The 15,381-nt window shown below is 30.3% G+C and overlaps 1 protein-coding gene and 1 non-coding gene across 2 annotated transcripts; one reads left to right on the forward strand and one right to left on the reverse strand.

Moving 5' to 3' along the window:
• The first annotated feature begins 5,397 nt into the window (after positions 1-5,397).
• TRNAQ-CUG (transfer RNA glutamine (anticodon CUG)) lies at positions 5,398-5,469 on the forward strand. The gene has a single exon. It is a non-coding gene; the product is annotated as a tRNA-Gln (tRNA).
• Positions 5,470-9,403: 3,934 nt separating this feature from the next.
• Positions 9,404-12,433, reverse strand: LOC101254734 (transcription factor MTB1). Its single transcript, XM_004229943.5, has one exon. The coding sequence runs from the start codon at positions 11,506-11,508 to the stop codon at positions 9,691-9,693; it is 1,818 nt and encodes a 605-aa protein (XP_004229991.1). The 5' UTR covers positions 11,509-12,433; the 3' UTR covers positions 9,404-9,690.
• Positions 12,434-15,381: the final 2,948 nt, after the last annotated feature.

Consider the following 15,381-nt stretch of genomic DNA (forward strand, 5'->3'; position numbering starts at 1 on the left):
ACTATTAGCAAGAAAACAAAAACTACTAATTTGCTGCATGTTAATTATCTATTAAGTATAGCTTTAATTAATTTGTTCACAAAACATGGTGGACCCCTAAGCATATATTATTTTCACAAAAAGAGAAAAAGGTAGGCACCAGACAATAATGACAAAAGGATTCTTCACCGCAAAGTGTAGAATAATTAATTGCACATCACAAACATACCAAACAATATTACTACTCCTCTAAAATCTAAATCAAGATATTTTATTGACGTAATAGTTATTTCTGAAAATACAGTTATTTTTTAACGAATCATTTTCTAAATAAATATTAATATTAAAGTACGTTTAAACACATATTTTAAATTGATCTACTTATAAATAATTTAAATCTTAAATTATGTCGAAAAAATATGTTATGAGCATTCCACATTGTTCTTTCAATCATCTCCTTTGAGATACAACAATGATGTGATATAGTATAAGTTAGGTATCAAATTTACCACAAAAATAAAGGTCCGTCAAACATGTCTAGACTTACTTTGTGCTAAGAATATATTCATTAACGATATATACATATATATGTATAATAGTTGAAAATGAAAGGGCATAACAAAGAAAAATCAGAAAAGGGAAGGCAATATAACTTTGTGAAGCTTCTGCAGAAGAGCAAAGTATTTGATTCTCTGAAGAAATTTGGAAAGCTAAAACTAACTAATTGAATTGCATTCTTCAAAAAAACTATAGTTATATGCAAATAGTACAATAAAGATGATATATACTTTAAATATATACACAAAATACATATATATATATATATGACTTAAAATTACTTTTTGTGTTACATTGTTTTAAGTTAATTTCTTTGTCTTGCTTTCGTAATTTACTATATTTCTTATTTTCCTGACCCTTTACTAATAACTTTTTGATTTGGTACTTCATTCATGGAATATATTTCTAGAAGCTAAAATATAAATTAAACATGGATTTGCAAAAAAAAAAAAAAAAAGTAAAATCAAAGAAATGTGTACATACATTAACACATGCAACTAAAAATCAATTTGTGTTTATGACCCACTTTTCCACTTGCCATGTGACAAATTCCACAGTACAAATACTATTTATTTTCTATATTTAATTAAAATATGAAAAAGTTAGGATTGTATGAATTAAAAGTGGGTATGGATAAAATTTATTCGTACTAAATATTTATATCAAGTCAATATATGTATTTTATGTGTTTAAAATTATACTGGTTCATTTTATTTTATGAAATCACGTAATAATAAAAAGAGAGATTGTATAAAATAATAAATTAATAACCTAAAATAAATGGAGTAGCTAAAGTTTGATTAATTGTACTTCATAGCAAACATTTGCAAAAAATTATCAGGCGCCTCTCTCCCAAATATCTCGCTCACCACTCTCCTCCAATTTCTCGCTCGCTTCCTCACTTTTTATACAAGCACAAGTGTATAAAATTTGTTTCTAATTGTATAAAGCAGAGAAAATTGTATAAATACATATATTTTTGTTCCCCTCTCTCCCCTCTTCCAGATCTCGCTCGCCACTCTCACAAATCTCACTCATCACCCTCGCCTTTTTCACTTATACAAACAGAAGCGAAATGTATAAATTGTGTTTCTATTTGTATAAAGCATGAGAAAATTGTATATACACATGCAAGTACATATATTTTCATTCTATACACTTATAATTATACAATAAAAATACTCCCCTGCCCAGTTTCTTTTGTCTTTCTTTCTTTCTCGTTTTATACAATTTTCAAATTGTATCTAATTTCTCTCTTTCTCCTTTTATACAATTCGATTCAATTGTATATTCTTTGTCAAGTCTCTTTTGTCTTTCTCTCTTTCTCATTTTATACAAATTCAAATTGTATATAATCGTTCTATACACTTGTAATAATACAATTCGTTGTATCACTTCGTTTTTATATAGTTCTCTGCCTCAAGTGTCTTTTTCTTTCTTGCTTTATACACCTAGTTTTATATAATTTGGTTCAACTATATATGTATTGCGAATTATACAGTTTCTATGTTTGCTATGGAGTGCAATCATACAAACTTTGTTATAGCATATAAATACAAATTTTTTATTTGCTATAAGTGAAAATTGCCCTAATAAAAATTATATTAAATTAATATAAACACCCGATGCGAGTAATTTTTTCTGTTTTGAATAACATATGCATCATTATAAGGACGACCTAAAGTTCGTATAGTGGACTTGTCTTTTTAATAATCGGATAGAATGTCATTATTTGTCTTTCCACTATATATAATTTCCCACTACTCCTGCCCGTACGGACGAAGTTCGACCATAAGTTAATGATTTTGATATCCATAATTTAAATTTAATATCTTCATGGTTGTTTTTGACTTGTTTGAGCTGTGTTGTATTTTGACAGTAATACAGAGGATTTTTAGATTTTGAAGAATATGAGTTGTGTTTGCCTTGTCAATTTAATGAATTGACTCAAATATAATTTGATCTTTATTCAAGTCATGTATTTTGAGTTAAAATATTAATTCATTTTAATTAAGCAGTAATTTGAATTGATCAATACATAATAAATTTATAAATTAATCTAAAATTTAACATGAATTTATTAATAGATTTTTATCGTTTATCGTAATACCCTCTAATATGAACAAAAAAAGTTTAAAAGAAAATATTTAGATTCTGATATTTTACAAATTGTGCCTCGCTGAACATAAAATCAATTCTTAATAGGAAAATATTAATGATCAACCGATTTGAAGGGAAATCATGCAATTAAATGATATGATTGGAGACGGTCGCCAAGAATGGGAACCAAAATGGAGTAGACTACTTTTCATTTAGATGTTATAGGGAGGAGAGAGGCGAGTGAGACTGGGAGAGAGAGAAGAGAGGTGAAAGAGAGCAAAAAAACGGAAGAGAGGCGAATTTTATATATATAACGATTAGATAATTACACATATGTATTTGTATATATGGCAAGTGAGATTGTGAGAGAAAGAAGAGAGGCGAGCGATATTGGGAGAGGGTGGAGAGTGGAAGAGAGACAAATTGTATATGTATATTACTTAGATAATTGTATATTATACATATGCATTTGTATACAAAGCAAGCGAGGTTGAGCGAGAGAGGAGAGAGACGAGCAATATTGGGAAAGGGGGGAGAGAGGCGAGCGAGAGAGGATGGAGAGCGGGAGAGAGGTAAATTTTATATGTATATAAATTAAATAATTATATATTATACATATATATGTACATTCTAGCGAATTATACATATACAAATGTGACTAATTATAGAAACTCGAAGTCAGCTCACATAATTAATGTATAAAGTTAGTCTTGAATGATAATTATATCTAACTAAAGTTATAATAAATAATTAAATAGTATAAATTTACTAAATCGCGTAATTTTTCCCTATATTTATCGGGTAATTGAACGTTTTGGACTGGGAATTCTTAAAACATTTTGGACAGAAATGTTATGAGGTACAAAAGTAACAAGTACCAAAAGGTTAGCCAGCCCATTATCTTGGCATAACCTTCGTGGGCTCTTATTTCTTGCTTTACTAATTGGGTTTCGCAATCAATATCACATAAATCAAGAACACACATACAATAACTATATATACTTTAAATTTTAAACATGGATCAAATTTATGCATGCGTTACTATATTAAAAAAAATTATGGAAAAAGGCATAGTTTTTCCTTTGAATTTGTCTCGAAAAGTCCGTTGCATATTTTAACTATTCGGACGATCTATTGCACACCTAAACTTGTTTAAAGTGGTATTAATGCCACCTTTGAAGATAACATGGCAGAGAAAGTGTCTTAACCTTCCTTGAGGTTCGTGAGAAGAAGGAAAAAAATGTTAACATGATAAATTTAAACATGGCACTATCTTATTGGTCATTATATAATTAAAGTATTATAATTTCTAATATATTAATTTTGTCAATAATTTTTTTTTAAAATTGTGCACCCAATTTTTAAAAAATATTTTCATATTTTTCTTTATTTTGACATCTTCTTCAACAGTTCTTTACAACTTTGTCACCAGGACACATTCAAACTACACTTACAGAAAGGACTCTAAAAAAAATAGAAAGGAGTGAAAAAGAAGATGATTTTCATCGAAAGGTTAATAATGTATCAATTTAATAAACTTCATAATCTTCCTGCTCAAACTCATCGGAGGATCCACCAAAGATGATTATTGAAAAAAAAATCATTAGAAAGATAATGACTTTTATTGAAAATCCAATGATTATTTATGCATAAAATTCATTATTATAGTGCCTAAATTTTTCAAAATCCATTGAAGAAAATGATTACTCTATGTTTGTCTTTATTATTTTTAGCAGAACACCAATCACAATGTCATTTTGTCTTAACCCGTCATCTATAGCATATTTGATTATTCACTACGAACAAAGAATACAAATGTAATGTTTGATTTGCATCCATAAGTATCAATAATTTTAAAGAAAAATAGAGCTCATAAAGTAATTTTACTGGTTTCACCAGCGACAATGATATTTCCCCCACCTATCACCACTGCCAACATCTCTTACTTAATAATCATCTTACTATTTCCGTTTTTCTCTTTTTTTACTTCAATTTATGAAGAACGAAGAAGAAATGAATTTAAAAAAGTAAAGAGATGGAGAGGGGAGGAAGAACACAAAGTAGAAATAACTATCTTGGGGAAGTGTGAGAAAATATTAAGAGAAAAAGTTTTACAAAAATAAAAAATAATATTATTTACGTCATCAAAACGCGTGTATAATATTTTCTCACACAAAAAACTGAGATTGTCTATGGAAGGGGTCATTAATACCACTTTAAACAAATTCAGATGTGTAATAGGACATTACAATATTGTAAGTGTGTAACTGACTTTTTAAGATAAGTTCAAGGAGGAATCTATGCATTTTCCCATAAGGTAATTACCACATGGTGTCCGGGACTTGGGAGTCAGTAGTGCAGCCCCCCATAAAATCTGAATCACGCACTGCATGACCCATTTATGAGTTATCAAAATTATTTCTCCTTAAAAATTTTTACTCGATTAGACTTTCCTCGGCTCCAAAATTCTATTTATTTCTTCATCTATTTCCTCTTTGTTCAACACATTGTCAAACAAACATACTTCTTCCATCTCTATTGACATACCAATATTACTAGACGTTACAAAATATTCGATATATTTTCATGAATTAAATTATGATACAACTTGTGAAAATTTAACTTCATCTAAGAATTTAGATTCTTAATATATTATGATAATATTCTATACAAAATTTCTTTTAAACACACTCAACATTGTTGGTAGTCAAAATATGTTTATTAATAAATAAAGCTAAAACAAACTTAGAGCATCAAGTTGGTTCCATGGTCTAGTGGTTAGGACATTGGACTCTGAATCCAGTAACCCGAGTTCAAGTCTCGGTGGAACCTATTACTTTTTTTTATATATATTTATAATCCTAATCCCAAATTCACTAGAAATATAAGATTTTACTAGCTCCATTAATACTATAAAATTAACCATACTCGTGGTTCGAAGAAATCAATCACAGTAAAATGGAAAATTTTAAGTCCATGCACAACAATAATTAATAATTTTTGTTAACCTTAATGAGTTTCTGCCTCTCTAATATATAGAGTTATAGATACATCTTGTTATAATTATTGAGATTCGGGCGATCAACCCAAATAAAAGCCCTCTTTAATTTTATTTGTTGTTTCTGTTCTTCCACAAGACACTCCCAGTTAGAATATTTGATTTTTCATGTTTATTGATTCAAATTTTGCCAATATGAGCTTTTCTCAAATCATAATTGATTTCTAACTTTGAAAAAAGAACACTAATCAATTATGAAAATAAATAAAATACTCCATAATAATTTATAGTAATTCTTATCTATGACGTATAATAGATTCTAAAAGGAAAAAGTACTACTAAAAGGAAACATGATTGATATCCACTCAAATGCGCGTTGATTTCGCTTTAATAATCAACTAGAAAATCATTATCATTAAGACTTATTTGTGTAGTGTCTGATTCTCGAATTTTTGAACTTTTATGTCAAAGCCAAAAAATTATATTAACTTACTTGCATTTTCTCCTTGTATTTGATAGTACAGTTGATTTACTCTTATTTTTCATTTGAATCACTAAATAACGTGATTATTCCTTTCTTAATTAAATTTTTTTTAATTAAGCTTAAAAAATAGATAAATTCTTGATAGTGAAAGTTTTCCTCCGAATCAGGCCTTATGCAGCTGAAATTCAAATTGATTGAACTTTAATGTTTTTTTAGTTTCGGAGAAGTCAAATTTTAATTGACATTTTCCTTCTCCTAGTGTTAATTGTGATATAGTACTCTTGATATATTATTATATCATTTATTCATTTAGACTAGTTTATATTAAATGAACTACATGTAATTGGGTCTTTTTCTTGACTTCTCTGCCTACCTATTTGACCAAAAAAAAAAAATCATTTTCGTAATTCTTTCTCATCCAAAGAACAAATAAAACTTTTTTTTTTCTGTCCAAAATAATTACACGTTAATGTTAATTTCTTTGAAAAAGTCTGGTAGAAAATATATTGTATAGGAATCACCGCCACACAATTATACTTTTTTAAGTTTAAGGTACAAAATCACTCATCACATGTGGCGGGACGTGATTTTTTTAATATCGTTCCGCATGTATTAATAAAATTTTGATTTTGTTATTGATAGTGTAGTTTTTTTAATGATGTTTAGTGAAAACGTTCTTGATTTGTTTTCCTCTTTATTTAAACGTTGTGTCTATACAAGATGTGAACAATTTTTCTATGTTTACCTATCCATTCTAATTCAGCATTTACTCCTCATAAAATTCACAATTTTTTATAAAAATCGCAATTTTTTTTATGAACGTCATAATTTTTTTAAAAAATCGACAAAAAAATAAAAGATATGTGGATTTATACTCAAGTTATTGAAATTATGGGCAACAAGAAATTAACCTTTCATAAAATTCACAACGCTTTATAAAAGTTGCAACGTTTCATTTTTCATTCACACCTTTTAAAACACAACACTTATTTATCTTGAATTCTAGATATAGTTATTTAAAAATTTAAGACAAATTTAATTATATTTTCGTTACTTGTAAGTTGTATTAGTAATTGTTCACTACAAATATCTTAAGATAACACATAAAAAGAATAAATATAAGTATTTTAAAATATAAATAAGGGTAGAATAAAAAAAAATCTTTATAATTAATTATTTCTTTAAGTGGCGAATAAAAGAGAAACACATCAATTAATTTAAGATGGGAAAGTTTTTTAAGAATCCTGAAAATACAACAAACAGTTTCTTATTTACATAAAAATCTAGTCATCTAATTAACTGAGAACAAAATATTTATTTTTAAAATAACTTTTTTTTTAATTACGTGAAAAAACACCACAAATTTTAATGAAAATAAAAAAGCAAAAACACCACCTAGTATGAACAACATGATGGGTAGTGAATTGACATGTTATTCAAATAAAACTGTGATTTAAAGGAGCTTTAAAATAGTCCACACGCATTTGACACCAAGTTATTGCTGGTAACTGTTGTACTTCACAGTACTATAACTTCCTCCACAAGAATGTTCTCATCATTAGTTCCTAACCTCTTTTTTTCTCAGCCAAATTGCCTCGCTCCTTGTGATTGTCGATAGTAATTGATGATTAGTATGATAATAATGATTCGCAAATTATATCTTTATAATATTTTAAAAGATGTAAATGATTACGATTTAACATAAAAAAAAAAAGGGCAATTCATAGCTCTCAAATCTTAATTTCGATAAACGGCTCTATCGCCACACAAGAGATGAAGAAGATGTTTGTGAAAAAACATGTCACAAAACTGAAGCTTTTAAGACAGCTTTGAATGATTTCGTACCTTAATATTCTCAAATAGGATCTATCATCTTTTTTTATGGTGTGTGTGTTTGTTTTTTTTCCTTTTTCCTGTTACAAATTCTTTGTTTACTAAATTGTTTATCTTTTTGGAACTTTACTATATGTTGCTTTCTGAAAAATGTTTACAGATACCTCAACAACCTTCGTGGCCAAAAGTACTAAAGAAAAATTATATACCTAATAATACTGTATAAAATTAAATAGCAAGATCCAAATTTTGTTTTAGAAAAAGCAAGAGAGAAAAACGAAAAAAGGAAAAAAGAGTAGTACTAGCATTAAATATAAAGGGAAAATGTTCTGATACACCCCTCAATTTTGTTATTTAAAGTTGATATATTTTTTATTATGAAAGTGACTTATATGTACACTTACGTATAAACAAATCATATATATCCTTTTCCTCTAAAGAAAATGAAAAAGAAAAATTAATTCAAATCTAATTTTTTATTATTTTTAAAATATAATCCAATCCCATATAAGTAAATTTAATCGTTGTTAAACATATTTTTTTCGACTTCTTTGTTTCAACAACTTATTTAGAATTATTATTTATATAATGAAATTTATTTATGTTTCACCAATATTTTTTGTAAAACTTACAGTAGATGATCAAATTTTTTTCTTCGAATACAAAAATTGAATTACAATATAGACAAAAAATAGTTAAATTTTTTTCTTTAAACTAAGGAACGAAAGAAAAAAATAAAATAAGAATAAGAAACTCAAAAAATTATGATAAAAGAAGTCAAAAAATAATTTATGTATGAAAAAAATTAAAATATACCTTGAACTTTGATAGAAGAATTATATATACCCCTTAATAATAAATCATAATTTAAAATTAATTTTTTAACATCCGTTAAATGAAGGATATACGTTAGCTCATTTTATAAGGCAGAAGTATATATGAACCGTTTATATAACGACTAGGGCATATATGAGCCACTTTTATAATGAAGAGCTCTAAATGGCAAAGTTAAGGTATAAGACTATTTTTCCAAATATAAATGAAAGAAGATATAGTAATTGTTGGTGTCATATCAATAGGCCTACTGCAGTTAAAAAGGAAGGGAGCCTACCCCATATGCCATATTCAAAACGTTGTGGTCACATTCTTCTTTTTAAAAATTTCTTTTTTCCCACTTTGCCACGACTACAAACTCTATCCTTCACATGTTTTTGTCATGATCAATAAATAACAACAAACATATAACCACACTTTACTCGGAGATAATTCTTCTAACTGCGACCCCATTTTACAGTACCAATTCTTCAACAAACAAAGTTATACGTATCATTTTCATGAATGTATCATCAACTGGCCACACAACACTAAGATCAACAAATACCAAAACGATAAACTAGATCATAGATTACATCAAGAATTCTAATAAATTAGTTACACTATATACTAACTTCTTTTGCGCATCATGGATTTTTGATGATATAAATGATGGAACAGTACAAAATAATGGTATGCAATGAATTCATCTTAGACTTGATTATGATAGAACATGTATACTACTATAGACAGTCACGGAAAATTTGCTACTACTTTGTCAATAGATAGTTATTTTCCACCTATCTTGAACTGATGTATACGAAAAATTCTGCAGAAAAGATTAGAAAAAAACTACGATATGGATACTTCACTACATTTTTATCCCTAACAACTATATATATAAGGGAAAAAAAACATGATACTGTTATTGCCCTACCGGTGAAAGTTGCCTTAACGAGTTTGATTCGCTGGAAAATGCTGCCAGCAGCTTTTCCTTGGTCAGCTGTTCGGATCCACTAGACTTGATGACAAATGTGTGATATACAGTACCATTCCCCGCGGAAAGTTTTGATTCAACAACGTTTATTTGTGCCTCTTTGAATATTTGGATGATTCGAGATAGTGGATGGGTTTCCAGTGAGCAGCTCACCCTTACAATGACTTCATCATTGGCAGCTTCTATGTTGATGTCGGGTCCTCGGATTTGAATCTCAGAACTAGGGCTGTCTTCTGAAGTGATTGCGTCCCTTGAAGTGCTTCCTAATCTCAGCTCCCTCTCAGATTCCATATCTCTTAGTTTTTTCTGCAGCTCAGTTATGTAAGCAATGGCATCTCCTAAGAGGGAAGCTTTGTCCATCTTGGAGATATTTGGAACAACAGCTCGTAAGGCATAGAACCGCTGGTTCAACTTTTCCCTCCGCTGTCTCTCTGCCTCTACATGATTGAGAGGCTCTTCCCTTCCATTGGCTGGCTTTCTTCCACGTTTTCGAGGCCTCTTTTCATCCACTGGGCCTGCACGGTCTTCCTTGCACGAAGCTTCAACATCTGAATGTTCAGACTCAACATTGTGTGCTGGGGAAACAATGGTTCTCGAGGTTGCTCCGGTGAAATCAATTTGCATTCTAGCAGCTGGTTTTTGATGTTGAAAGTTGTTCAAGCGGAATTCTTCCCTCCCACCATTCATCAGGTTGTGTCCTGGGGTTGGAGGAGCATAGAGCTCCACAGGCTTTCCCAGCTTCACATTACTGAATTGAGCCCAAGAAGCAGGATTTAAACCATTCCGTGCGTTCACAAATGGCATCCTGTTACCATTTTGGTACATGTCCCATGGCCTCTCCTCCGCTTTCCTAACAGCAAGTTTTTCCCTAAAGTGAGTACCAGAATTCAAATCATGCCCAAATATCTTAGGATTTCCATCTGTTCGTTCAGTAACAGCGCCAGAGTTGGAAAGGCGGGGATTGTTTCCCTCGTTTTTCTCAGGTACAGCTGCTATACCTGCTGCTTGCTTATCCCTAACAAGTGATAAAAACGACGAGAAGCAAGATTTTATATTCTGTAATAGCTCTAAACTCTCCGGTATCGATCTCACTGACCCCAATTCCACAACTCCTACATCAGTTGGAATCAAAGCAATAGTTTGCATACCAGCAGACTTAGCTAAGAAAGATCTAGCACAATAATCTAGATTAGATGTCAATGCATCTGATAACCACAAATACTTACCTGATCCAAAACACTTCCCGGGACCTCCCTCTCCTCGAGGGAACGAAAAATACATCGAGGCAAGGAAGAACATTTCAGTATCAGTAACTCTATCTAATCCAAAAGCATAGTTATCTTCATCTGTTCCACCAAATAACATATGCAGCTTCTGAAGTACCCTCTTCCTCATCCTTTGTTGACCCTCATCATCGAGGCGTAGATTGAGAATCTTTTTAACTTCACGCTCCTCTGCTTCCTTAGGCTCTCTGCAACACCCATCCCCCCACCCTAGCACCAATTCCCCTGACTTAGACCGCGAAATTTGCCAAAAGATGGCATAATTCCAGCTAAAATTAGCGGCGTTTGGGCGTTCCACGAGATCTGAAAGCTTATTCTGCAAATTCTGATCATTCCCTATTGCCATTAAAGAACATTCTGCTGAAACAGAGCCAGACATCAAATATTCAAAAGCTTCCTTTCCTAAAACAGACGCCACCATAGCCTTATCCTCACCACTCCACAACATATTCCCAGTAACCATATCTATATACCTACTAATAAAATCCTTTCAACTACAAAACACCCAAAAAAAAAAAAGATTCCAAACTTTATATTCCTGAGATGAATCAAGAACTAAAAAGACAATTCTTTTTCTTTTTTTTTCCTCCAAAGCTTCAACCTTTAACACATTTTACAACACCAATCAACCAATCCAAAACAAACCCATCTTAACTTCGTTAAAAACAATTGATCTTCTTCTTTTTATTGAACACCCAATTGTCCATACCTCAAATTTCAGATCTCAAAAGCTTGAAAATCTAAAGGGTATCAGTATCTATAAGAAAAATAGCCAGAAAAGATACAGACTTTGACATAAAAATGCATATATATGGACAAAAAAAGAAACAAAGATTGGTTAACAGCAGCAAAAAAATACACACCAGTAACTCTGCACTGCAGTTGCAGTCAAGAAACAGAAACAAGCAAAACGTTAGAGCTCTGCAACAAAACTGATGTTTTCAATTGGGAGAATTTTTGTAGTTTTTCCTCAATAAAGAAAGATTTGAAGTTTTCTCAGGGAAAAAAAAAATGAAAGAAGATGTTTTCTCTATTTTGTTGCACAAGTAAAAGAGAGAGAAGCAAAGTTTTTTGGGTTTGTTCTAAATCCCAACTGTATGTATGTGAGAGGGTTTAAATGGTTAAAAAGAGTTAACCATGGTTGGGTTATATATTAACATGCTTTTTCGTGATTGGGGAACAGTCGCCATTGAGTACTTTTGTTTATTTAAATAAATTCATTTTAAAACTTTGTAAATGGAAATTTAACTTTGACACGTGGTTAAGAAAAGGATGAAAAAACATGTGCACACTTTAAAATAGTACCTATCTAGATTTTTGTGTGTTTGGTCGAGAGTTTTTTCCTTTTAGGTTGGTCGAAAATTTTATTTTTTTAAAAAAAATTGATATAAGGTAGTTTATCATATTATCTGTTATGTATATATAAAATTTTATAATTTTTGACCTGTCTTTATCACACGTTATATTCCACTATTACCCACGTAACCTAAATCCTATCACCCCACACCCTTTAATCATATTTCACCATTCATAATATTTATTTACTCAAAAATAAATAGTTTTTAAAATGTAAATTGTTTATTAAGTAACAAAATAAAAAATAGATAAGATTATTATTTATTTATTAAAAAAATTATCATATCAATAAACTCCTAATATAATATTTCTATTTATTTATGATAAATACGAGTCTTTATTACTATTTACTTCCTTTTACTCAAAATATTTATTCGTTATCGAGATAATCAAATCATTAACTTTTTAAAATTGAACGAAAAAACAGATGCGTCCTCAATCCTCGTTGTGGATTACTATCAGATTTGATCTGATATTATTTCCCTATTTAAGTGAAATCATAAAAAACCTATATTTCCTTTTTAGTTTAGTTCAAAAATAATGATCTCTTTCTTGTTTTGAAAACACTATAATTTTAACTTTTCACGTGTCATGTTTAATAAAACAAAATTAAATAATATTTTGATACATTTAGCATAACTTTAATTCTTTTTTATTATTTTTTTGATAACCTATGTAAATTGCCATTAACAAATAAAAATCAAATAAATCCCCTTGTAACCCTCTAAGAATGGTATTAAGAGAGCTAAGCCTCATATAAAATTCTAATTACACAAATCTCTTCAACAACCAACTATACTTATTTCTCTTTCTAGATTGTTTAACTACCTCAAGTCTATCTACAAATTCCTTCTTAATTTGTGTCACAGACGAATCTGTATTCATAGTGATGCCTTTTTTCCAGTTCCTTGCTCCAAACACGGTATATCATTGCTCTGCATAATGCAGCGATAAGTTCCTTGTGAAATTGTTTTCAATTCTTCCTTCTGGGTCTATTTAGAATATATTGACAGTTCCAGCAAGAATAAGTGTTCCAGACCAATGTTGCATTTCAGCTTAGACTCTCACTATCCATTCACAAGTAGAGAATAAGTGAATGTGCGTCTCCTCTACTAATTTCTCACACAAACAACATGCGTTATCCAGTACCAACTTGAGTCCAATGGTGGAGTATGTATTCATTTGTTATCATTGTTTTTTATATATGCTCCATGTACCCACTATATTCATTACACATCTTCCTTCACAGCAAGTTGTTATAGCAGTCTACCAATAGATGTCACTTATGACCTATGACTTTCAAGCCACCGAACTTCTTAGGAATGCAGACTTGTTCCCATGAAACTAATGACACTTTTCTTGCTTCCTCAGTACTTCCCCATAAATAATCTCTACATTTTTTATCCACATTCTTTAATATACTCTGAGGAAATATAAATACGGAATTCCAAAAATTATGTATTGAGAAAAGGACAGCATTAATTATTTGAAGTCCACCTGCATAGGACAATTACTTCGAATAAGCACTAATGATCTTTGATGTTATCTTGTCTATCAATTGTTGCTCAAATCCTTTGAAGACAAAGGTAAGCCTAAATATCATATAGGAAGGGTACCTAAGACGAATCCTATCTTCCTCACAAGTTAATCTTTGGTCTGGTCGTCTACTCTTGCCAGGAACTAATTGGACTTATCCATGTTAGCTTGCAAGCCCGTGACATCACTAAAATGTGTTAGTGCTTCCATTATTCTCTAAACAGAATTAATGTTACCTTTATAAAAGATCATAAAGTCATCCGCAAATATCAAGTGTGTGAGTTTAAGCTTCTTGCACATAGGATGACACTGAAAATCGGTCAATTGTCCCATACATTTCAATGTTCTTGACAGATACTCCATGACAAGTACAAAAAGTAATGGAGATATGGGATCGCCTTGTCTGAGTTCCCTTTTTTCCAGCGAAAAATCCATGCCCTTCTCCGTTAATTTTGACTATGAACATAGGAGAAGTTACACACGTCATAGTTAAATGAATGAAACTAGTTGGGAACCCATACCCGCTTAGTGCCTCCTCCACAAATTCCCAACTCCATATCATAGGCCTTTCTTAGATCAATTTTCATCAAACATTTAGGTGTATTCTGTCTATTATAATGTCTGAGGATGTCATGATAAATTTTAATACATTATGTAACATTGATCTTCCCTGAACAAATGCAGATTAATTTTCTGTCACGATAGTACGTATCACCCCTTTCAACTTTTGGTAAATTACTTTAGAAATGCATTTATACAGACGTTACAACATGCTATTGGTCTAAACTGGCTTGCCAATTCTGGATTGATGACTTTAGGAATCAATGCAATATTAGTAGCATTCAACTGTTTGAGTAGCTTTCCGTTTGTGAAAAGTTCAAGACCGACAGTAACGATATCATCACCTATAATGTCCCAAACTGCTTTGAAGAATCCACTTCCATAACCATCAGGACCATAACTTTTATTACTATCAATTTAAAATAGGTTCAAATCAAACTAGACCATATTTTTTTTAAAACGGGGAGGGTATTATCATAAATCTTATGTTTAGCTATTCACGATCAATTGATGACTAATACTTCCTCTGTTCAATTTATATATGATATTTATCCAAAATAATTAATTTAAGATATTCATTTTTTTTTAAAAAATATCTATTATATTATTTATTTCACTGTTATAATTGATTGAATAAATGTGGAGAGATATTTAAATTATCAATATTTATGGAAATTTACCCCTTTACCTCGAGAGATAAGCATAAATTTAGTGACTCGACGTATATCTTAATTTTTTCAGAACTCACATATAAAGGTTTGTTGATAATTGATTAATATTGTTGTCAAATTTAATATCCTCTTACACTTCAAATGGCGGTGTCGATAGTGTAAAAAAGATTTCTAAGTAGAAAGACTTGATTAAGCCGCATAATGAAAGATAT

The sequence above is a fragment of the Solanum lycopersicum genome, chromosome 1 (genome assembly GCF_036512215.1).
Source record: "Solanum lycopersicum chromosome 1, SLM_r2.1".
Lineage (NCBI taxonomy): Eukaryota > Viridiplantae > Streptophyta > Magnoliopsida > Solanales > Solanaceae > Solanum > Solanum lycopersicum.